At 40.4% G+C, this 26,427-nt stretch overlaps 1 protein-coding gene across 4 annotated transcripts in view; it reads left to right on the forward strand.

Annotated features, from left to right (window-relative positions):
* Positions 1-26,427, forward strand: part of MCF2L2 (MCF.2 cell line derived transforming sequence-like 2) — a 316,747-nt gene that overhangs the window by 62,253 nt on the left and 228,067 nt on the right. For all 4 annotated transcript variants that reach the window (XM_083177641.1, XM_083177640.1, XM_083177642.1 and 1 more), the window contains exons 9-10: positions 3,896-4,010; positions 24,619-24,738. In XM_083177641.1, coding sequence (XP_083033767.1) covers positions 3,896-4,010; positions 24,619-24,738 — 235 coding nt within the window. The remainder of the gene's footprint in view (positions 1-3,895; positions 4,011-24,618; positions 24,739-26,427) is intronic.

Genomic DNA, 26,427 nt, shown 5'->3' on the forward strand with positions numbered 1-26,427 from the left:
GTGTGTGTGTGTGTGTGTGTGTGTGTGTGTGTGTGTGCACATGGTAGGGATTATAGATGTATATATACTGGCAGATGCTCAATTCATTTAGTGATATCACTCAAGTTCTTGCAAGGGAGGGGTCATTCTGAGCCTGGACACATTTTGTTTTCACCCAGCAACCTGAATGATACTAGCTTCAAGATATAATTCCTATATGGTAACAGAGATCTTGGTTACATATACCATACCTCCCAAGTTTGAGGAGGAGGAATGCTGGTGTGCGCCGGAGGCGCATCCAAAAGTTTTGGGGCATGGCTTAGCGAGAAGGGGGCATACCTATACTCGCAACACTCCTGTGAGGCCACGTTCCTTGTTTTGCTGCTGCGGGAGCATGAATAGACACTGTGTGCATCTGCGCAGCGTCTATTCACAGGTGACAGCGGAAGACTCCCATCTGCCCCCCTGCGGGACACTGCCGGCCCTGGACAGGATGTGGGAATGTCCCCCAAAAAAGGAAAGTTCCCGCGGAAAGCGGGACAGTTGGGAGGTATGCATATATTGTATTTGTGCAAATATATGAAAGAGCCCAAAACCTTCGTCAAGGCTTCTCTGTGTATTGTGGTCGCTAGCACTATATCTAGGTGCAGGGTGCGGCACCCAAAAAATCAGCATAAGCCAGAAAGCCCAGGGTAGGACACCAGTGAAAAAACTATATAGTGTTAATAAATATTATTATTAGGAAGCCAAAGCTATATACAGAAAGTGAAACAAAAATAAGCAAATGTAATCAAAATATTAAAGAAATAGTGTTAGTGAATAATGATCCATGTGGCATATAAGGACCTGCACATCCTCCTAATGCAGGCTTCTTTCTGCCTCTTACACACATACAATATATATATATCTATATATATATAGATATATATATATTGTATATATATAGATAGATATAGATATATGGCGGAATAAACAGCTCAGAGGTCTTTTCAAAGAGTGTATTGATAGAAGAAAAAAAGCTTTTTTCTTCTATCAATACACGCTTTGATAAGACCTCTGAGTGCTGCTGTTTATTACACCATCTACCAATTTTCACGGAGGGCATCGGGGTAGCGGACACCTATGGGAGAGTGCCAGGCCGCAATTTCTAAGCTATATATAGATATAAGTAGATAAAAGTTGGAGACACTCACCGGACTTGATACTAAAACTTTTTAATGGTGCACATCACCTCAATCAATTAGTGCATGACAGTGGGTACAGGTCGACGTTTCGGTCCTGCAATGGACCTTCTTTAAGACCCCCTTTCTGTCTCCTCCAGTGTGACAGTGATACCACATTGCTATCTCCTTAGGGGCCAGCTGACCCCCAGAAAAAAATTGGGGAGTGTACAGTATATTAATTTCAAATCTAGAAGCTGTGACCCCCACCAGTGGTGCTGCACCCCCCCCTTTTTGATATATATATATATATATATATATATATATATATATATATATATATATATATATATATAGATGTCCAATGAAGAAGGCACACTGACAATACCAGAAATGGTGATAAAATAAATATGCTGTATTGGGCATAGCAGACAAAGTCTCAGCTACATCGAGCGCTTTCGGGGGTTCCCCCCATCCTCAGGATAACAGCCCACAATCACAGAACAGCAACAACAGTGTACCCCATCCCCCATCCCCACCTAAATAGCAGTCTAATTGCTCACCTGTCCAGGCGCGCGTCCCCAGCCATCGCTGCATACAATGCCAGAAGTCCTGTGTCCCGCACTTCCTGGTGTTCTGCCGGTACCACTGTCCTGTTCGCAAACCTTGCGTTCCAGGGCTGTAACTACCGCGTGTCACCAGGTCAGAGGGCACCCTTCTCTGATTTGCTGCAAACACACTGACGGGAACGTTGCCGGGAATTCTATAATGAGCAAAAGGCTATGTTAAACATCATAAAAAAAGACATACATAATAACAAACAATCATTAAAGAAACAATGCCTGTTAAGAAAAAAACATACTATAATAAACAATTTTGCCAGTATGGATTTCATATAGAAAACCCCCAGGCTAGGAGATGTCACACTAGCAAAGTATCCCCCAGTAATGGCAGTTTAAATAAGACTATTCCAGTTTATCTTGTCGTTCAGGCCACCCGGTTTGGTGGTCCCCAAACGCAAGATCCACTGGGTTTCTTTGATGAGTAGTTTTTTTGCCCTGTTACCACCCCGCAAATTATGCGGAACGTGGTCAATTATAAAATAACGGAGGGACTCCAGGGAATGACCTGCTGCTTTAAAATGTTGAGGGACCGGCTGGTCAACCTCTTTCCCTTTCAGAGTTAAATTGATGGCCGACCGGTGGGCCGCCATCCTTTCCTTAAACTTGCGGGTAGTTTGCCCCACATACCGCAAACCACATGGGCACAAGATGATATATACCACATGTGTTGAGGAGCAAGAAAACACTGATCTGATATCATATTTTTTAGCACAGTGTGGGTGTTGGAATTCTCTGCATGTAATCATGAATTTGCAAGTAATGCAAACTCCACACCCATAGCACCCAGGTGGTTTGACATAAACATTAGGGGGTATTACCGGATTATACTCGGTGATGTCGGCATGCACCAAACGATCCCTTAGATTTCTTCCCCTGGTGATATATATATATATCCTGTGTTTGTGGTGGGACAGCACTCCAATCGTCACAGTGGTAGCTTTGCTCCGGTGCCCGCCTGAAGACCAGAGAGGTCCCCTAATTCAACAACGAATTTCGGCGGCACCAGGAGTCAGAAATAAAGAGTCTTACGCAGTTTGGTGATCAAACGTTTTCGATGTTATTGAAACATCTTCATCAGGATAACAGAGTGATAAAACAAACATACCTATATAGGCATCAGAACCCCACGTGTAGACACCCCCACCGGAGCCGGTCAGATGCGCCCATAGATGACGTCATCAGCCGGTACCCCCAGTGGAAATGTACCCAAATAAACGTAACATATTGGCAAAGTGAATAGAAACATTATATATAACACCATAATGACATATAAGTGGAAACAGTATAGCTGCAGTGCAGACAGTGTATGAAAAATAAAATAAAAATGTAAAAAACAGCAGAGAAGCATGGGACTGGACTGGCAACATTAGCTAATGGAGGTTCAATTACTGTATAATTAAGCAATTAGTCTGCCAAATTAGTCTAGCATGAAGGCATAAAGGCGTTAAGACATAATCCAACATTTACAATCATGTTGGAACACAGAGATCCCTCTTGAGCCGTCCAGGACCTACATACCGCATGCTGCCCTTTTGCATGTGATATATTGCATCGATCCCAGCCACGGTTGCCTGGCTCAGAAGCAATGCAGGAGGTTGCTTGTGCAGCTGGTGCGACTCGCAGGCTCCGGTGTTATGTGCACTCATTGGACCTGCTGTCTTTCACATACAATTTTCTGCGATTGATCACTGCAATCGCAGGAAATTTTTTATCTAAAAATCTCAAACACTTTTGAATAATCATAACTATTCCCCCTATCCTATGGCACTAACTGTGTGCAATTTGTTTATTGTCCCCATGCTCGCGTGTTTTTCTTCCGGGTGCTCCGGTTTCCTCCCACAACCCAAAAATATACTAGTAGGTTCAGTGGCTCCTGACAAAAAATGAACCCCAGTGTGTAAATGTGTGCGTATATATCTGCAGACTTAATCGGCCAAGTGGTTCTCTGCCATCAAATATGTTTCTATATGTTGATAGATGCACTGATCATTGCCAACTTCAAGAGGCTGTCTCCTGAATTCATCATAAGTATAACTATTGTTTCCTGTATTGTTCTGTGTTTTGCTTGTTTGGCTCATGTAATAATAGCACCTGGATTTTCTCTTAGCTGCATCTCCCATCTGTTCTCTCCAGGTTATTGGCTCAGCTGGATGAAACGGAAAAAGCATTTGATCAGTTCTGGTGCCGCCATCATCTGAAGTTAGAACAATGCTTGCAGCTGCGACACTTTGAGCACGATTTCCGAGAGGTATATTACTGGAATTTCTTTAGGTCTTCCTGTATAGCAAACTGTGAATGTAATAAACAAGACACTCTGATGCCTTTCATGCACCCTCCTCCAGTTAGGTAAATAATAGCCAGGAATCTTTAAGTCCCATGACGTAGCTCAACTGATGCATTTTGAATTATCATGGTCACCCAATGTGTTTTATATGCCTTTAATGTTGTATCCATTGCAGGTGCATTACGTGTATTATATTTTTGAATATATATCTGCATTCATCTTTTATTTCCTTTATGAAGTGGGATTTTATCATTGAATCATTGCACTATATGAAGACTTGACACTCTTATATGAGGACGATGGGTATATATATTTAATATACAGATGTGTCCTCAGAAACCGAAGCCTGATATTTGTAAGCCGCACCAAGCAGTGTTTTTTTGCCTGAATGTGTCTTGATTGCAATGCGGTGCAATACTTATACAGTATATCTGTGTGTGACTGATTGTGACTCTGTATAAGTAGCACAACAGAACTTTTGTGATAAACAGCTGTGGCCGCTGCATTATAGCATGTCGTAGTACAGACTGAGTTGTACACAGATGTACAAGTTACCCAAATCCTTGCACATTCGGATGGATGAATGATAATCTCATTCACATCTGCCCCCAAAACTCATACCTCTTATCTTGTGCCCTATGGAATGTCAGATCAGTTTATAACAACCTGGTCCCCACTCATAACTTTTTCATTTCCAACTTCCTCCATCTCCTAGCCATTACTGAAACCTGGACCACCCCCATCAGAAACTACTTCTCCTGCTACTATCTCTTCTGGGGGCCTCACATACACCCTGACCTGGTGGCCACCATGGTGGTGGGGTTGGAGTCATTTTACTCTCTAGTTCCTCCTACCAACTCATCCGCCAGAACCGTCCCTTAGATTGTCTTCATTTGAGGCCCACGCTATTCGACTCTTTGAACCTGTTAATCTCCATCTTGCTGTCATTTACCGCCCACCCAACTCTACCTCTAAATTCCTCGTCAACTTTGATTGCTGGCTTCCACACTTCTTCTCTTATGACATTCCCACCATTATCTTAGGTGATTTCAACATTCCCAAATAAGCCTCTGCCCCTAAACTCCTTAACCTGACATCTTCACTTGTCTCTCACAGTGGAGCTCCTCGCCCTCCCATGTGAATGGAAGCTCTTTTGATCTAGTTTTCACCTACTGTTGTGGTGTTCTGATTTCTCCGACTTCCCATTCCCCCTCTCTGACTATAACCATCGATTTTTTAACGTATCCCTCTCTGCCTCACCATCTCCGCCTCCTAAGACTGCCATCACTAAGTGTAACATTGAGGCTATTGGCAAGGCCTCCCTATCCTCCCTCATCGATTCACTTATCTCTCCTATTCGCTCTATCTCTCTCCCTCTCTCTATTTTGTCCTGAACAAGCCACTTCCCCATATAATGCATCCTTTACTTCAGCTCTAGATTCTCGCTCCACCAACCACTACTCACACTTGCAAACTAACACTTCATCCCTAGCACGCCAAATGCACCAGATACCTGCAAAAATGCTGAGAGACAATGGAGGATATCATGTTTCAAGGAAGACTTACTCTATTTCAAACATATTCTTTAATCATTTAGTGCTGCCCTTTCCCTTGCCAAACAGTCATACTTCAAGAACATTAACTCCCCCCCCCCCATGAAAACCCCCCCAGAGCATCTTTACCATTGTCCATTCTCTCCTCTTCCCACCCCCTCCTCCGTTCCTCACTCTCTGCTCTTGACTTTGCCACTTATTGGAAATCCAAAATTGACTTTATATGTCAGGACACATTATTTTATTTATTTATTAACAGTTTCTTTACAAGCATATAATAATAATGTACACGAGGGGAGAAATCTATTTGCCATTTGCATAAGCTACCAATGCAGTTTTGTTACATCACATTGCGAGTAACCCTGTAGGTGTAAAAATTGTCAAGCAAACCTTTTTTTTTATTAACCCTTAGAATGCCAACATTTCTGTAAGAAGTCCACAAAATAGCCGTAAAAAAAATGCCAACGTCGTTCACAGCGACCTGTGATTTTTGGTGTTAAAAAAAGAATAATAACCTATTGTGTTTTGTTGTGGAACTATAAGTCCCAGCAAAGAACCACAAGTCCCAACATGCGGGACATTAAAGGGCCCGCTGGTACTTGCAGTTCTACAATAAAACCAATAGTACAATAAAACACACACACATACTGTAAGAAGAATAAAACTGTAATACATTGTACAATCACATACTTACCTATGGATTCCACCATAGGCCCATCCTCTTCTCCATTAGAATCGAATCAGGTACCTGTGAAAGCAAATTATATACACCAGGGCCTCTAGGGTAGATCGCGTCCGCTTCAGGCAATGTATTTATTCTCTTTTACACAGGGCAGCATACGAAGCGGCAGCATCAGTTAGATCCATGCAATACTGCCACTTCATATGCATTTGCCGGCCGTAATACGACCGTCTAATGTGAATATAAATAGATAGGACTGGATATGACATAAGAAAATGCGAATCAGGTGAATAGGGCAAATTAATAAATTTGCCCTATTCACAATGATTTGTATTTTCCCCGAAAATACGGATACTGCCGGTTGTGTCCATTCGTACCCGGGATCAACCATATTTCGTCAACTGCGTAAATTTCGAATTTACTCTATATACCGCACGGTTACAGTATATTAGATCTACAATGTCTAGGTCTACAGTCAAAAGATTGACCATTATTGGTCGACAGGGTCAAAAGGTCGGCAGTCAAATGGTCGACAGGGTCAAAAGGTTGACAGTCAAAAAGGTTGACAGGGTCAAAAGTTCATCAGTCATTAGGTCTACATGGTCAAAAGGTCGACATTGAAAAGGTCAAAAGGTTGCCATGAGTTTTTCATGTTTTTTGTCTAAGTCGACATAGGTCTCTCTCCATTCTTCAGGCACGGTGCCTTGCTGCGCTTGGTACACTATTATGTTCTCCCACCATGCCGTAGTGGATGGTAGGGTATGAAATACCACCTGTCGACACGTTGGCTCATTTTTTTTTAAACTCACGTCAACCCTTTTCATATATATCTTTTCCATGTCCACCTTTTGACCATGTTGACTTTTTACCACGTTGACCCTTTGACTGTCGACCTTTTGACCATGTCCACCTTTTGACTGTCAACCAATAGTTGTTGACCTTTTGATTGTCGACATACACACTGTAGATCAAATGACTGCATACCACCCCGTACTGTATCAAACCTGCTCTATATCCTGCTTTGCATCCAATCTGCACTGTATCCAACCCACACTGTATTAATCTTGCATTGTTTTCATCCCGCACTGTATCCCACATTGTACCCGACGCATACTTTATGTAACCTGCACTGTATCCTTCACTATATGCAACTCACACTATATCCCACACTATGGGGGTTATTCTGATTCACTCGGAAAGGCACAATCACTCTCTAATGGACAAAACCATGTGCACTGCAGGTGGGGCTGATGTAACATGTGCAGAGAGAGTTATGGTGTGTACACACTTGTCCAATTACCCATCGATTCTGACTATATAGTCAGAATCGCATCGGTATCGCACGCAGATCGCATGCAGATGGCAAGGGTTAAAACCCTTGCCATCTGCATGCGATCCCGATGCGTGCTCCCGTATCGCACGGCAGAAAGTCTTGGATGCATAGACTATATAGTGCAGATCTGTATCCGACCCACATTATATTTCACACTGTATCTGTATTCTGCACTGTATCTGATGCACACTGTATCTGATCTGCAATGTAACTTGCACTAATCCTAGGTGCACTGTTAAGGTGCATACACACTGGAGGATGTATGCACTGAAAGACATTTATGCCAATTTCCTTTGAACTTTCCCAGTGTCCTGGATGAAAGCTAAACATAGAATTTGACGGCAGATAAGAACCACTCGGCCCATCTAGTCTGCTCCTTTTTTAAATGTTACCTCAAACCATATTTGATCCTTATTTAATTTATTTGTAAGGATATCAACATGCCTATTCCAAACATGTTTAAATTGTACTACTGTCTTAACCTCTACCACCTCTGAAGAGAGGTTATTCCACTTATCCACTACCCTTTCTGTGAAGTAAAGATGTGGTGCATACACAGAGAACAACTTGACGAAAGACGAAAGATCTAGATACAGTTTAAAGACTTTTTTTTAAAGATATTCAAATTGAGCTGCCTACACAGTCGACAACCTTGATGAACGACTGTTGACAATCAGGTTGACAATGGCAAGGTCAACACTCACAAGGTTGACATAAGTTTTTCATGACTGAGTGCATGTCGACCTAATATGGGTTAACCTAATGATCGTATACTGTGAAGAGACACTGACCGTAACAGCTTGGCAATTACAGCTAAGTTTAGAGCCAACAATTGTCTCGAATGTCTTAAGATAGTTTCCTTGCTGGTACTGTGGTTAATAAATTACTAAGTGTGTTTACTATTGTCTTAACAACAGGCTCTGTAACTGCTTTTGCCCTGGCATGTGTTGTAGTTCTTTATTATTTGAAGGCGTAATTCTTCTGGCCTCCAACAAAAAATAACCCTAGAGTGTAAAGGTGCCCATACACCAAGCCGGGGTATCGTTTGCAGCCTTACATGTGATACCTAAGCTACTGGGGAGATGCAGGGGTTTCCAGATGGCAGGATCACATACAATACATCTTATGCCATCCGTTTGCATTTGATCTAATAAAATCGATCACAGCAAGGGCTGTAGGATCCAACAAATGCAGTCCTTGCGATCTCCTGTCACGATCGGAACCGGAGGTTAGGCACATATGATTTGGGAACTTTCACTCGATTCATCTTCCCGATCCGTCAGACTCAAATGAAAAGTGCCCAAATCATGTAAGCGTATTTGCACCTTAATTGTGTACATGTACATGTGCAGACTAGATGGGCCAAGTGGTTCTTATCTGCTGGCAAATTCTAAGTTTCTATGGAACATGTGACATTACAAATGGCTAGATGCACCGAGTGTCAAAAGTGGAAAGTGAGAAATAATTGAAAAATGACAGAAGCTGATTGGATGGTAGTTTATCACTTTCCACGTCATCCCTTTTTGAATCTTAGTGCATCTGGCCCAGAATCTGGTTGGTTAGTGCTTTATCTCTCTCCACTTTATCTCTCGCCAGGCTTTGATAATATCCCCCAGAATATGTTCCCTAATCTTTTTCTCCCTGGGTCATAGAGCTTATGCCAAAAATCAGATAAGCCTAGGAGTCATCTTCGACTGTGTAATTAGTTTACGCCTTCTAGCGAACATAGCACTTTAAAAACAAATACTAGGAGGGACCAAAGAAAATATAAATCTATTAAGGGTCAGGATGGTGGCTCACCTCTCTCAGCACACGGCGGACCTGCTCCTTTGTTTACTGCCTACCCTAGTGACCTCTTTGAAAGTACCCCCAGGCTTCTGTATGACCCGCCAGAGCTCAGAGGTGAAAGCACACATTACTGAGACTCATAGTTCTCATGCATTCCTAAACCAGTCACTGGTTGTACACCATCATGCAAGTCACCTATCAATGATGCTGGATCTGTTAATAGATTGCCTGCTATATTTATAGTTATCTATTTTTAAAACATGAAGAAAATCTTAGGTGTAACACTTAGGCAATGTGGTATGTTTCATTGTTAGACAAAGGTCCATCAGTTTGTTGATTTCAAAGTAGCCTCCACCTTTTATTGTAGAAAGGATACTAGACTGAATAGTTCTATGTGGCTCATATGAGACAGTTGGGAGCACTGGGTGAAGCTGGGTACATACATATTGGATCCGGGGTACTTGAGGACTGGGGCTGGGAACCACTAGTATAGGAGACAGGATGGCTCCTGCTAGGCACCACTTAGCCTGCAGCACAGCAAGCAATGGTGTACCCACTGCTGCTGAACTGTGAGATGATACTCGCCGCAGACCGATGAATCTTGTGAGTCTGACTCACACCATTGTCACACCCTACAGACGACTACAATGAACTTATGACGCTGCCGTGGCTTGCTCTATTTCTTGCTGAAATGCAGGAGATATCTGTCCTATGGTCTGCATCGTAACCCTTTCACAGCGCAAATACTGAATCGCACCATGGAATTTTGACAGGGGTCCGTTCCGTGAGCGACCCAGCATTTGCAATGCAAGGTCCCCCACAGCGACCCAGCAATAAGCTGGGTCGCTGTCGTCTTCGGAGGTGGGGCAGAGCGGCGATACATCATCGGGAGATGCGGGAAGGGAGCCAGCGCTACATCTGACGTTACCTTCTCCCTAGTGTGTGAAGTGTGAACGGGACCCAGGTTTGCTCGACACGGGTTACCCATTCACATTGCACAGCAACCTGAGTCTGACCCGTGATTAACCCTTCTTTTAACAATGGTTGGAATTCCGGGTTGCTGGACCATCCTGGACAGTGGGAGATGGACATGGGTTAGGCCTTTTAGATCTACAGTGTCTAGGTCTGCAATCAAAAAGTTGATAACTAATGGTCAACAGGGTCAAAAGGTCGACAGTAAAAAATATCGATATGGTCAAAATGTTTTCATGTTTTTTGTGTCTATGTCGACATAGGGTGGCATGGCATGAATGGTAAAGTATGAACAAGTCGGTTTTTGAGTACCACGTCCCCTCGCATGGCTTGCTGCACTTGGCACACTGTTATAATCTAACTCTATGCCCATGTGAATAGTAACGTATGAACAAGCCGTTTTTTACTAAAAAATTCATAAAAACTCATATCGACCTTTGTCGACCTTAACAACTCATGTCGACATTTTTCCCTGTTAGCCCTTCGACTGTTGACCTTTTGACCATGTCGACCTTTTGATTGACTACCTAGTCACTGCAGATCTAAAGCCTGTATAATGATGGACATACCTTTGCCTTTAATCTCCTCTTTCACTGTTGCTCTGATTTGTGTATTAAGATTTTAAAAAATATTGAAGGGCGGTCTGGTGACTCAGGTGTGGTAGCAAATGTTGGCATTCAGAATGTCAGCATGGAAATTATATTGACATGCACAATGTCCACATTATGTCAACACAAAACTTTTGTCGTATTTAAGCCATAAACCGAAGCACAGCCTGACCCTCAACCTAACTGCCAACATTTTCACTGTTAACATTTCAAACCCATGTCGATATTCAGGAATGCTGATATAATTTCTGCTGTATACATTCATTGGGTTGACACTATTAATGTCGACATACATTCGGTCGACCACTGAAGGACAATATGTGTAAGGTCGATATGGCCAAAAGGTCTACACAAGCATTAGGTTGACATTAGAAAGGTGAACAGTCAAAAGGTCGACATGGGTTTTTCAGGGCTTTGATCGAGCTGACATGCCGACAGGCGGTATTTCATGCCCTACCATCCACTAGGGCATGGCGGAAGAATATAATAGTGTGCCCAGCGTATCGAGGCACTGAGCCTGAAGCATAGCGAGTGCAGTGAGCCATGCGAGGGGACGCGGTGCACTTTTTCTGTGTCCACGTCGACCGTGTCGACATCCGGGTCCAAAAACCCCATAAAACCTCATGTCCACCTTTTGACTGTCGATCTTCCCATTGTCGACCTAATGCTTGTGTTGAGCTTTTCACCCTGTGGACCTTAAGCATGTTGACCTTTTCATGTGTTGACCTAAGGCCTGTAGACCTTCAATGGTCGACCCAATGTATGTCAACCCTAATTTGGTCGAGCTAATGACCCATACCCATTTCTACACTACAGAGAGTGACTCAATTCATTGCATCAGGTCTCCAACTCCTGTACTAACATGAACTCTCATTTATAAATTTAGATATGATCTTTAAAATAAAATATAAACTACAACAATCGGGCGCGATATTATTATTACTTTATTTAAACTCCACTACTCTTTAACCAGACCAAATGACATTGGTTACATATAAACTATTGAGGCTGCTCCCAAAGGCAATTCTGGATATTGCCGTTTAAAGATATAAAAATTAATTGAATTATAAAAGAGAAAATTAATGGGCTTTATATAAACACTAAAATTAATCTAATTCAAAAAGAGAGCGCCACACACCTGAACATATATCTTAGAAAATTCATATAAAATTTATTAATAAAAAAGAGAAAAAAACATACATTGAGGACACATATACAATCACAAAATATAATATCACGGATATAATTAACCCAATTGGGAATGCAATAAAAATATATATTAACCACTTAGTCATAAGTTACTAGTAAACCCAGCTCTTAGACAATTCCCTGCATATGAAAAATAAAAATATCCATCAATTGTAATTTCCGAGGAACATATAAGTGGGATCAATTAGGAAGGTGATCCTTTCAAGTCTTTGAAAACTTATCCTTTATTTAAGGAAGATGTGCACATCTAGAAAGTTTTAATAGACCATTCCTTGTTGCCAAAGGGCTTCTCAGGAGAGAGAGTTGCGCTTATTGTGTATACTTTGAGACCAGTACCTCTCTGATGTAACGGGTACTCACATACAGTCCCTGCGGTAGCCTTCTGTGTCGGGGTGCTTCGACCCGCCTGGCTCCAGCTGTGATCAGCGAGCCAAAGATGTATTTGGCGTGGCGGGGAGCACCTTCACTGACCTTAGATTTTGTATAGGTCCACAGTGTCCGGCTTTCCGAGTAGGCAGGTAGTTGTAAATCAGCTGTAATTGCCGCTTTGGCAAATGTCTCGATCTCTGTATTGCGCCGTCTCCTGAATTGCAAAAAGGATCTCAGCAGGTAGGAGGAGGGTTTAGAAGTAGTAAATAACGATCCTTGACGCGTTTCTCCGCAGAAATATGGTGGCGGTTTCTTCAGAAGGAGCATAGTAACTGGAGGAAGGTCTCCAGTATTTAAAAGGCTAAGTAGCCAATCATAATTCTTAGTGATGGAAGGTCCATTAATGGGTTCAGGTGTGTAATTAACTCATCGAGAGCTACAGGTGTTTATCGTGGAGCACAGGTGTATACCTTTAGTTAACAGATAAATTTCTATCCTAACCAACTCAAATGCAGCTCGGGATAGAATAATAAATAAATGTAATGACAGAAAATACAAAAACAAAGAATAAAAAAGGTTATATATAAAAGTCGCATTGACAAGGAATGGCATCGCTACATATATCAATCAAAATAGAAAATAAAGAAAAAATCCTTCGAGGAGGATAAGTATCATAAATTTAGCCAATTCAACAATCATATGGAGCCGTGGCTCCGCTGGTAAGGCGTCCAGTCCATACAACTGTCAAAAACCCCCCAGCATCGTCAGTTCGAATCCATGAAGAGACCGGAGTGTGGGTCAAAAATATTATTTTGCTTCTTTTTCATCTCCTCCAAACTTAAATTGTTATTTTTGGTCTCTCTAACTGGAATGTATGTGATTAATTGTGTTTTAATTCACATATGTCATATGTATAATATTTATACATATGTATAACATACAAATATTTGATAATGTAATTTTTAATTATTAATTTTTAATTTTTTTTTTTTTTTAATTTTTTTTTTTTTTAACTTTTAATTAATTATTAATCCCAACCTCCTCAAAGGATTTACAAAAAAACTTTTTCAGATATACATAATTACAAAAATGTGATAAGACATTGCTGATGAGGACATCATGAGAGATCTAGCAGTGTCGTATAATCATATTGTCAGATAATAAATATTAATTAATATGAAGTAGAGTCCTAGAAATAAGTCCCACAATGATAGTGAGTGTAGAAATTCAACAGAGGAGAAAAATTCTTTAGTGAACATTATTCAATTCAATGCATTCGTTGAGACCTGCAGGGTGCAGCGTATTCAGAGCAAATATCCAATAGGCTTTTTTTTTACAAAGATAGTTAAATCTATCGCCTCCTCTTGGGGTAATTAGTATTCTCTCTATCCCTTGTACTTTTAGACACTCTACGTCCCCATGATGTTTGTTCTTCACATGTCTAGACAAACTGTGTGTCAAGACACCTTTTATTGTGTTCCTCCTATGTTCCAGGAACCTAGTATTCAAGGGACGAGTTGTCCGACCAACATATTGTGCTCCACAGATACAGGTAACCAGGTAGATAACAAAAGTAGAGGAGCAGTCTATGTGGCTATTGATAGTATAAGGTATACCTGTAGCTGTGGACACAAAATGAGTCCCAATTTTTAAAAATTTACATGTGATACATTTCGGTCTTGAACAATGATAGCAACCTTTATTTTTCTTAGAAAGACAACTTGTGTTGTTCACAGAACTCTCATTTGGAAAATGACTCGGAGCGAGGGAATTTTTTAGAGTAATATTCTTTCTAAAAACAATTTTGGGATATTCTAGTAGTGTATCTTTAAAAAATTTATCTTTCTTGAGAATTTCATGATTCTTTGTGACGATATTTCTCAGTTGCCTGGAGTGAGTATTAAACTTGCAGGGAATTGTCTAAGAGCTGGGTTTACTAGTAACTTATGACTAAGTGGTTAATATATATTTTTATTGCATTCCCAATTGGGTTAATTATATCCGTGATATTATATTTTGTGATTGTATATGTATATGTGTCCTCAATGTATGTTTTTTTCTCTTTTTTATTAATAAATTTTATATGAATTTTCTAAGATATATGTTCAGGTGTGTGGCGCTCTCTTTTTGAATTAGATTAATTTTAGTGTTTATATAAAGCCCATTAATTTTCTCTTTTATAATTCAATTAATTCAATTAATTTTTATATCTTTAAACGGCAATATCCAGAATTGCCTTTGGGAGCAGCCTCAATAGTTTATATGTAACCAATGTCATTTGGTCTGGTTAAAGAGTAGTGGAGTTTAAATAAAGTAATATTAATATCGCGCCCGATTGTTGTAGTTTATATTTTATTTTATTGTTCCTTCCTTTCTGGTATATATTTGGGCAGCGATTCAGAGTACTTAATTTTTACTTTTCTTCCATTGTTATTTTACTGTATATTTTTATATATATATATATATATTAAATTTTTTTGCTTTTTGTATCTGTACATTCAGATTATTATTATTACTATTTTTTTATATTTTTTTTATTTTTTTTTATATTTTTTATTTTTTGTTTTTTATTTTTTGATAAGGAATGGCATCCCTGGATAGTAATTCTAGAAATCTCAGACGTAACCTGTTGTTAGGTAACACCAATTATATAGATAATACACATAATAGTTCCACCTCATCAGAGATGATACATCTATTTAATAAGTTAGAGACAGTCTTAAAGAATGAAACTAGACACTGGCTAGACAAAATGTTATTGACCAAATATTTAGACAATAAAATGATTCCAAGAGGATTGCGAATTTTTAAGTCATGCTCTTTTCAAGACAATGTAGAACTGACTTCTAAATGGAATGAGCCATTAGACGATTGTTCTTTTAATTTGATCAAATTATTGATTTCGTATAGGGACATGAAAGTCTCTGAAGCAGCTAATGAGATCACTCTGATCCAGACACAGCTTAAATCCTTCAAATCTTGTCCAGAATTCTCTGATCTGGACACCAAACTAAATCAAAAAGTTGAAGAATATGAACAAAATTTGATAAATTCTAAAAATGGTAAACTTTCTAGAGATGTGGCCGACTATAAAAATAACCAAGTCAGGACGTACAATAGAAAAAACAGAGACGTAAGCCAAACATTAAATAGGTTTGGACACCAATATTCATCCCCCAATAGAGGCAGATTCCAGAGAAGAGATAACAGCAACTCTAGATATCAAAATCGAGACAATAGCAACTCTAGATATCAAAATCGAGACAATAGCCATCCCAGATATCAAAATAGAGAGAATAGCAACAATAACCAATATAGAGGGAGAAGAAACTCCTCCAATAGGTCCAACAAGTTTTATAACGGGTCTGCTAATTTGAGGCCATCACAAGGACCTCCAAAAACAAATTCAGACTATGGTCAGGAAGGGGCTATACCCAAACATTACATGAATACAAATGCCAACCCACCCTCCCAGGTTAGTTTTTTAGGGAAAGATCTCTTTCCCCTCTGGAAATCTCAAAACCGTTACGAGATATTACAAACAGATTCCCCAAAAAGAAAAGGTCTAGAATGCGAGGAACTAGAGGAGGGATCAAGAAATCAATCCAAAATAATAAGAAAAGATTGAGGAACAAAGGTCTTTTCAACCTATCATCTAAAATCTTGACAGAAAGTGAAAAAGCTGTAATAGCCAAAGGCCTTAAATTTGCACCCTCTAATCCACCCAAATTATTTGACCTATATGTTGAGTTAAACCGCTACACAAGGGATCTGTGCAGACAGAGACATTTCATCTCCAAAAATTGTAGAGAAGGCAATGCTCTTAGTACTGCTATTACTCTGGATGGAGACGACAGGAGGATGGTGTCTATTTTAGAAGACCTACAAAATGAAAGCAAATCAGACTCTGACATGGTTCCCTTGTTTGACGTTTTGACCCCTATTACTAGTAAACTAAGAAAAAAATCTGAGTTTTACCCGATTCAACAAAAAGATGGCTGCATTGAAGCCTTTTATTCATCAACACTTAGCGACTTCAGAGCCTTATGTGAAAAAGCTAATGATAAAAAAACCAAATTTAAACATGACAACCTTCACCGTAATGAGAGAGCTGCGTTGAAAAATTTAATGGAAGATAATTCCATAATAATAAAAACAGCGGACAAAGGGGGGGGAACCGTTATACAGGACAAAAAAGAATATTTGGAAGAAGCATTACGACAACTTAACAACAAAACAATCTATAAAATCCTCAAAAATGACCCCACCCCATATTATTCCAAAAAACTTAAACATATGCTGGATAACGCTTTGGCCGGGGGTGCAATAACCAGGAAGGAGTTTCTTTTCTTACACAACCCATTCCCAGTCACTCCCACCTATTATCATTTACCCAAAATTCACAAATCCATCACATCACCACCTGGTCGTCCAATAATTTCGGGTGTTGGGTCCCTTACATCTAATCTATCAGCTTTTGTCGATTCTCACCTACAGAAGTATGTGGTGTCACTGAGGTCATATATTAAAAGATACCACCCAATTTCTGAGTAGAATTAAAAATCTTAATTGGAGTCAGGAATATTTATTCCTGACTTGCGATGTTGAATCGCTATACAGCAACATTCCTCATGAGGGTGGTGTCGAGTCTTTGCGGCAACATCTTTCCATGGACAATGGCCTCAGTGACACCACATGTGACTTCTTAATCAACTCCGTGCACTTTATTCTTTCACATAATTATTTCACATTTAATGGTGGTTATTATTTACAGATTCTGGGTACCGCCATGGGCACCAAGTTCGCCCCCAGCTTTGCCAACTTATACATGGGCCGCCTAGAAGAGGACATGATCTGGGGCGGTCCATATGGGGCGAATTTGGTGTACTATGGGCGGTACATAGATGATTTATTTTTTGTTTGGAAAGGGGACTTATCTTCTGCTAATAGCTTTGTTTCATTCCTTAACACTAATCACTATGGTTTAAAATTCACGAGCACAGCACATAATAAGGAGATTACCTTCCTGGATGTTGCACTCTCGGCCGAGGGTGACTCCATACGTACAACATCATTCAAGAAAGAAGTTGACTGTCAGAATTTTCTTAATTTTACCAGTAGTCACCACCGTCCCTGGATTACAAACATCCCTAGAAGTCAATATATTAGGATCAGACGTAACTGTTCTGAGGATTGTGATTTTATTAGACAAGCAGATGACCTGACCACAGCATTTCTGGAGTCGGGCTATCCCAATGAACTCCTAATAGAAGCCCGGGAGGGAGCTATGGCTCAAACACAAAATTCCATTTTGAATAGAACAAGAGACAAAAGTGAACCGAAGAATCTAGTCTTTGCGGATAGTTCAACGCCCATATTTGTTTCAAAGTTTAATACTCACTCCAGGCCACTGAGAAATATCGTCACAAAGAATCATGAAATTCTCAAGAAAGATAATTTTTTTAAAGATACACTACTAGAATATCCCAAAATTGTTTTTAGAAAGAATATTACTCTAAAAAATTCCCTCGCTCCGAGTCATTTTCCAAATGAGAGTTCTGTGAACAACACAAGTTGCCTTTCTAAGAAAAATAAAGGTTGCTATCATTGTTCAAGACCGAAATGTATCACATGTAAATTTTTAAAAATTGGGACTCATTTTGTGTCCACAGCTACAGGTATACCTTATACTATCAATAGCCACATAGACTGCTCCTCTACTTTTGTTATCTACCTGGTTACCTGTATCTGTGGAGCACAATATGTTGGTCGGACAACTCGTCCCTTGAATACTAGGTTCCTGGAACATAGGAGGAACACAATAAAAGGTGTCTTGACACACAGTTTGTCTAGACATGTGAAGAACAAACATCATGGGGACGTAGAGTGTCTAAAAGTACAAGGGATAGAGAGAATACTAATTACCCCAAGAGGAGGCGATAGATTTAACTATCTTTGTAAAAAAGAAGCCTATTGGATATTTGCTCTGAATACGCTGCACCCTGCAGGTCTCAACGAATGCATTGAATTGAATAATGTTCACTAAAGAATTTTTCTCCTCTGTTGAATTTCTACACTCACTATCATTGTGGGACTTATTTCTAGGACTCTACTTCATATTAATTAATATTTATTATCTGACAATATGATTATACGACACTGCTAGATCTCTCATGATGTCCTCATCAGCAATGTCTTATCACATTTTTGTAATTATGTATATCTGAAAAAGTTTTTTTGTAAATCCTTTGAGGAGGTTGGGATTAATAATTAATTAAAAGTTAAAAAATAAAAAAAAATAAAAAAAATAAAAAATTAAAAATTAATAATTAAAAATTAAATTATCAAATATTTGTATGTTATACATATGTATAAATATTATACATATGACATATGTGAATTAAAACACAATTAATCACATACATTCCAGTTAGAGAGACCAAAAATAACAATTTAAGTTTGGAGGAGATGAAAAAGAAGCAAAATAATATTTTTGACCCACACTCCGGTCTCTTCATGGATTCGAACTGACGATGCTGGGGGGGTTTTGACAGTTGTATGGACTGGACGCCTTACCAGCGGAGCCACGGCTCCATATGATTGTTGAATTAGCTAAATTTATGATACTTATCCTCCTCGAAGGATTTTTTCTTTATTTTCTATTTTGATTGATATATGTAGCGATGCCATTCCTTGTCAATGCGACTTTTATATATAACCTTTTTTATTCTTTGTTTTTGTATTTTCTGTCATTACATTTATTTATTATTCTATCCCGAGCTGCATTTGAGTTGGTTAGGATAGAAATTTATCTGTTAACTAAAGGTATACACCTGTGCTCCACGATAAACACCTGTAGCTCTCGATGAGTTAATTACACACCTGAACCCATTAATGGACCTTCCATCACTAAGAATTATGATTGGCTACTTAGCCTTTTAAATACTGGAGACCTTCCTCCAGTTACTATGCTCCTTCTGAAGAAACCGCCACCATATTTCTGCAGAGAAACGCGTCAAGGATCGTTATTTACTACTTCTAAACCCTCCTCCTACCTGCTGAGATCCTTTTTGCAATTCAGGAGACGGCGCAATACAGAGATCGAGACATTTTCCAAAGCGGCAATTACAGCTGATTTACAACTACCTGCCTACTCGGAAAGCCGGACACTGTGGACCTATACAAAATCTAAGGTCAGTGAAGGTGCTCCCCGCCACGCCAAATACATCTTTGGCTCGCTGATCACAGCTGGAGCCAGGCGGGTCGAAGCACCCCGACACAGAAGGCTACCGCAGGGACTGTATGTGAGTACCCGTTACATCAGAGAGGTACTGGTCTCAAAGTATACACAATAAGCGCAACTCTCTCTCCTGAGAAGCCCTTTGGCAACAAGGAATGGTCTATTAAAACTTTCTAGATGTGCACATCTTCCTTAAATAAAGGATAAGTTTTCAAAGACTTGAAAGGATCACCTTCCTAATTGATCCCACTTATATGTTCCTCGGAAATTACAATTGATGGATATTTTTATTTTTCATATGCAGGGAATTGTCTAAGAGCTGGGTTTACTAGTAACTTATGACTAAATGGTTAATATATATTTTTATTGCATTCCCAATTGGGTTAATTATATCCGTGATATTATATTTTGTGATTGTATATGTGTCCTCAATGTATGTTTTTTTCTCTTTTTTATTAATAAATTTTATATGAATTTTCTAAGCTATATGTTCAGGTGTGTGGCGCTCTCTTTTTGAATTAGATTAATTTTAGTGTTTATATAAAGCTCATTAATTTTCTCTTTTATAATTCAATTAATTTAGATATGATCTTTGGCAGTTTCATTAATCCAGCAAATTAATAGCAGAGAATGTTTTTCCATGTAGTCTGCAGTGACCCTACATGACTCCTTTTTATTAGCTGTAGTCTGTTTCTGAGGAAACGGTGATGCTGATTTCATGCAAATGTCAGTGTAATGCAGCTGGTGTCCTATGTAAAACTTCATCCCTGCTTACTTTTCTGGTCCACTCAGTGTAAACGATTACTATGTTATATTCCTTTATCCATAGAGATGAGATTACATACTGTATGTAAAACATGGGTAAAATAACATTTCGCAGAAATGAGTAATCGGATATGTTTTTCCTGGCGGGTATCTGGCTCACTCTGGTTACACAAATCTGACTCCCTAACATGGGTGTTTAACATAGTTGCCTACCCTCCTGCATTCTGCAGGAGACTCCCTGAAATAGCAGCAATCTCCCTCATTAGTCTCGCAATCTCCCACATATAACCTAGCCCACATTATTTAGCTAAGTGAAGCAATATAATTAAGGGTTGACTGCAGCCCTGGTAAATGTATGTCCCAGATTTTTTGTAGGGGTATGCAGAGGAATATCAAACAATTCTGAGAAAAAATATATGATCTTCGCACTTTTCTTAAAAACAGCAAACACTTTATTTCCGCCAAACAAATCAGAGAAAAGATGCACAGCTATTCAGATTTTATAGCGCACGTGTCACCCTCCCGTATGTCCTGCTAGCGCATGCAGGTCAGCGGGGTCTTACGGCAAAGATGTTTGTAATGCCGACGCTCAGGAGTACTTCAGCTTAGCTTTAGATCTTTATAAAGCCAGTCAGCTCCGACTGCTCCCCTTGTGTGCAGTGGCTGCTCACAGGTGAGACCAGAGCCTGTGGGAGAGAAGCCACCGCACACAAGGGGGAGCAGTCGGAGCCGACAAGCGAAAGTTTGTGACATCTGCGGCACCGACTGGCTTTATAAAGATCTATAGCTGAGCTGAAGTACTCCTGAGCGCCGGCACTACAAACATCTTTGCCGTAAGACCCCGCTCACCTGCAGGCGCTAGCAGGACAAATAGGAGGGTGACACGTGCACTATGAAATCTGAATAGCCGTGCACCTAGCTCGGAGATACCAGCCCTACCTGTCCACTAACCCAACACACGGAGGTAATCTGAAGGATAGCCGCAGTGGCAGTGCAGCGTCCAGAAGAGGAATCCTAGTGTGAAAGAGGAGTTTTAACATCAGTGGAGAGGATAAAATTACATCCCCTAGGAGGTCCGGTGAGCTCATAACAATTTTGCTAGTTCAAGTGGAAGGAACTGTTTTTATATGTGTATTGCATTTTTTTATTATTTTTTCTTAAAGAGAACATCTTTTCTCTGATTTGTTTGGCGGAAATAAAGTGTTTGCTGTTTTTAAGAAAAGTGCGAAGATCATATATTTTTTCTCAGAATTGTTTGATATTCCTCTGCATACCCTACAAAAATCTGGGACCTACATTTACCAGCGCTGCAGTCAACCCTTAATTACATTGCTTCACTTGTTTTTTGGAAAACAAAATGGGATTGAACTTTCCTATTTGGGTTTAGCAGTAGCAGGTGAATAGAGCGCTTGAGGTTGTCTGGATTAATCTTTTACCTCACATTATTTAGCTGTTACATTTTTGGCAAAAAAAAAGAATGAGAGATAGATACATTTACATTGAATGATCAGCACCATTCCCAGCATTGGTGATAAAACACAATGGGGGAATTTTACTAAGATGGGAATTAGACTTCACATTTGATGTTGCTATGGGCAACCAATCAGAATCTACTTCTTATTTATCTAGCATCCTCTAGAAGATAGTAGACAGAATCTTCCCATAGCAACATCACATGTGAAGTCTAATTCACATCTTAGTAAATTTGCCCCAATGATCCCTCTGGCTGCATGCATGTTTTGTGGCCATTTATGATTAAGCGAGGGCTGTATAGGCATGAGGGCATATAAGAGCCTTGCAATTTTGTGATTGGTATAATAAAGTTAGTGAAATGTTTCTTACCCCATAGAGCCCAGTGTTGTAGGTGTAGCCAATCAGGTGTAGAGTGGGTGGTAGATTAGGCAGGGGTATATAAGGGGTAGTCAGGTGATCCTCTTCCTCTTGAGTCTGGATTCCCACCCTCCCTCCCTTGCTTTCTTCAATTACCACCCGGCCTTTCGGCCTTCACACAATTTGGCTTCACAAATATCAATTTATAATTGGCGGGAGGGCGCTCTCGATCAGCGGTCAAGTTTGAGGTACAGGAGGTCACTGTGCGGTATTGCCACCCTCTGCCAGGACGGCTGGTGAGTCCTGCCCCCAAAGGGGGACAATGGCCACTTCCTTGAACTGTCCTCACCATGCAATAGGAGGTGCGGTAAGACCGTCACAGTGCGGGTTGTGCTTTGAATTCAATGGGGGCGGTTCATCGCCCTGGTTACAAGTTGGGGCGTCGTAGTCGCCGCCATTGTTAACGTTTGTGATTTAGCTGGTCTCCAAGTGCTCTCCAAGCCATCCCTTTCAATAGGGTCATACCAACAATAAATACTGTTGACCTTTTAAACTTATGCAGTGGTTGTCCGTGTGGTTATTTTGGGTTAACGTGTCCGAGTGATTTATTTCAGGTCATGTGTCCGAGTGATTTATTTCTAGGGGTAACAAATGTTAATGTTAAGGTAAAAGTCAATCACAATAATTCAATAGGCGCCTTAATGGAACCTGTGTAAAACACAATAGATGAACAATCCCTAGCTCTTACTAACTGCTTTGGGGCTCATCTACATTTGGATATAAGTCATTTTCAAAGAATCCTCTCATATATAGCAGTACACACCCACGCTTCTAGGTGCCACGTTCACAATCTCTTTTCACAGTCTCTCCATATATGGAACTAGACACAGCCTGTGGGAGGAGCATGACATACCCCCTCAATGGGGCGATGTGCAAAATTCTACTACCAACTATAATCTCCCTGAGACTAGTTTTTAAAAGTAGACAAGTATGGTGTTTAACATATTGCAACAATGCAGTTGCCTCATTTACAGTACCAAAAAGTTGACTGCAAATTATGTTCCTCTTCCTGTAATGATATTGTTTCAGTAGATATTGGTATGCTATAAATTACTTTAACCTGTGTGATCACTGAGACCTTGTGTAATGCTAGATTTCCCACTTGTTTGTAATGACATGAGTGGAAAAAAAATGAAATAATGTAAAACACCTGTGTACATCATTTACTCAAGCCAGTAAAATGTAAGCAGGAAATACTCCATGTTGGAATTTAGCACGTTACTAATAATTCATTTAGTGTATGACTCACTTCTATATTTAGCAGGTGATATGGATGTGACCTGACAGATCTGCCTGTAAAACGTATCTGAAATAAACATTTCCCTAAAGGCTAGTGGATGCTTTTAATAGGAAACTTAGACAGCAAAATAAAATGACACATCCAGTATAAATGCTGACATCTATTTTGCGCATTGTACTAGTATTTTAACACTTCTACAATGTATACCAACAGGGATGTACTGCGGGGCCTGGCGTCCTAGGGTGAGAGCAGTGTTGATATGCGCCAATACAAAAGACCGTCGCCTCCAATCAGAACTTGCGTACTGCCAGCCAGTCAGGCGCTGCAGCTATCAATCTGCAAGCTCTAATAGGTTCGCTACCAGCGCTATATGTGAAATGCCACCAGCACTGTCCTGGGCTCCCCAATTGCTAATGGTAGACCTGTATAGCAACTTATGTTTCCAATGATCCTGTTATATGTATATGTATATATGATCCCTAAAGTGAAAGTGTGGCGAAAGCTAGATGAATACGGGGCCTTAGAGAATATATTGGAACTTCATGCAATGTAGTGCTTTATCTCATACCATCGAATTCATGTTCCTAGTACCGAGATGAAAATTGAATAAAGCACTGTACTTTGAGGCAGATTTATTAAGCTCAGTGAAGTGATAAACTGTCTGGTTTTTATCACCAGCCAATCAGCGAAGTTACAGACCTGGTTTGAAAAATGACAGGTAGGAGCTGATTGGCCGGTGATAAAAACCAGACACTTTATCACTTCACTGAGCTTAATAAATCTACCCCTGTATGTGGATGTATTTAGTAAATAACAATTGGACTGATTTGTTAACAATAATATATTATAGCATTATGTAACTGCTACAATGAATAATGTAGGCAATAATTGTATCATTGACATAATCGCTCATTATTTTACAGCTGAAGCTTACTCTGGATACCCTGATGGATGCCCAAGCAGCTTTCACAGACATTGGAGATAGCATGGCACGTGTAGAGCAACTTCTTAAGGATTTAAAACAACAGGAGGAAAGAGGACAGGTAAGTGACCTTGCTTGCTTGGTTTTCTGCCAGGAGAAAGCCGCCTACTCTGGGGTTGTGGGGGACTACTCCAGAAACCGGGAGCATCCTGCAGCTTCCGGGAGGGTAGGCATGTATGGAATCAATGTGCCAATATCTTGTAGAACATGTACTAAGAACACAAAAGAAGATCCTGCACAGAAACATGATATATATGTAAATCCTATCAATGAGGCAACATACAGTATCAGGCTATTGTCTTATCCACCCTCCTGAGAACACTAAAAGTAGTCCAATTGACGTGTGAAATTACAATACGGCTTGAATATGTATCCCCTACTGACAAAAATGCAAGAAGGCTACATGGAAATATATAGACTCCTAATACCGTGTCAGTAAACAAGTATTTATAGAATGAAAACAATGGATGGCTAAAATATCTTCTAGATGGGAGATTACCAATAAGCAATAACAAGTATGAGTTACAGGATCAGAGAAATCTTTCCTAAACTCCTGGAAAAACCGGTAAGGTAACATTCCCTTAGGTGTGTGTGTTCATAAGCTTGGGAGTTTGTGCATGTGATCTGTTCCAGCATTATACTGTAGCTTCCTGTATGGTCAATAAGCTTATGCACAAACTCAACAGCTTCTGAGCAAACATTCATTGTAAAAAGAGGGAAGTAGGCCCAGACTTCCAGTGGAATGAGATGGGGTGCATAGGCGAATCTAGAATTATGGTAATGGGTGGTCCCAGATCTAGACATAATAGTAGGGGGACCTTTGCGCGTCGTAGCCGAGCGGCAAAAAGGGGGTGTGGCCTCATGGGAAGGAGGCGTGGCATCACAAAAAGGGGTGTGGTATTACACTTTAGACCATACACAGTAATGCCTATTACACATTTTAGAAAACTCCGTAATACCCATTACACATAAAGCCACACGTTGTAATGCCAATTACACATAAGGCCACACACCATAATGCCCATTACACATTGTGCCACACATCATGATGCCCATTACATACTATATAACAAACCGTAATGCCCATTACATATTTGCCACATAAGTGCTGCTTACCTACGTGCTCCTTGCTAGGGGGTTCTTGCTTGATGGCACCATAGTACCCATTACACATGATGCCGCACACCATAGTACCCATTACACATGATGCCGCACACTATAGTACCCATTACACATGATGCCGCACACCATAGTACCCATTACACATGATGCCGCGCACCATAGTACCCATTACACATGATGCTGCACACATAATGCCCCTTACACATGATGCTGCACACATAATGCCTCTTACACATGATGCTGCACACATAATGCCCCTTCCACATGATGCTGCACACCGTCATGCCCCTTACACTTTAAGCCACACATTATGCGTAATGCCCCCACATACCGCCACTTGTAGCATCCCTTAAGCAATGCCCCCAAAAGTGCCACTTACTGTATATTTTTATATGAGCCTTTGCTGCTGCTGCAGGGAGAGATGGAGAGCGGTGCAGCTGCATCTATGGGGAGAGGAGCAGAGCGCAGCGCAGAGCACGCTCCCACTCCCCTCCCAGTGTCCCCTCTAGCCGAGTGGACATTTGAAATATTGTGCGCGCTGTTGTTGTGCGTGACGTCGGGGGAGCACGCCGGGTGCCGGCACCACATGATTAAAGGGGGGGGGGCGGGCTGAGGAGAAAGCGGGGAG

The sequence above is a fragment of the Crinia signifera genome, chromosome 3 (assembly GCF_055691185.1).
Source record: "Crinia signifera chromosome 3, ASM5569118v1, whole genome shotgun sequence".
Classification (NCBI taxonomy): domain Eukaryota; kingdom Metazoa; phylum Chordata; class Amphibia; order Anura; family Myobatrachidae; genus Crinia; species Crinia signifera.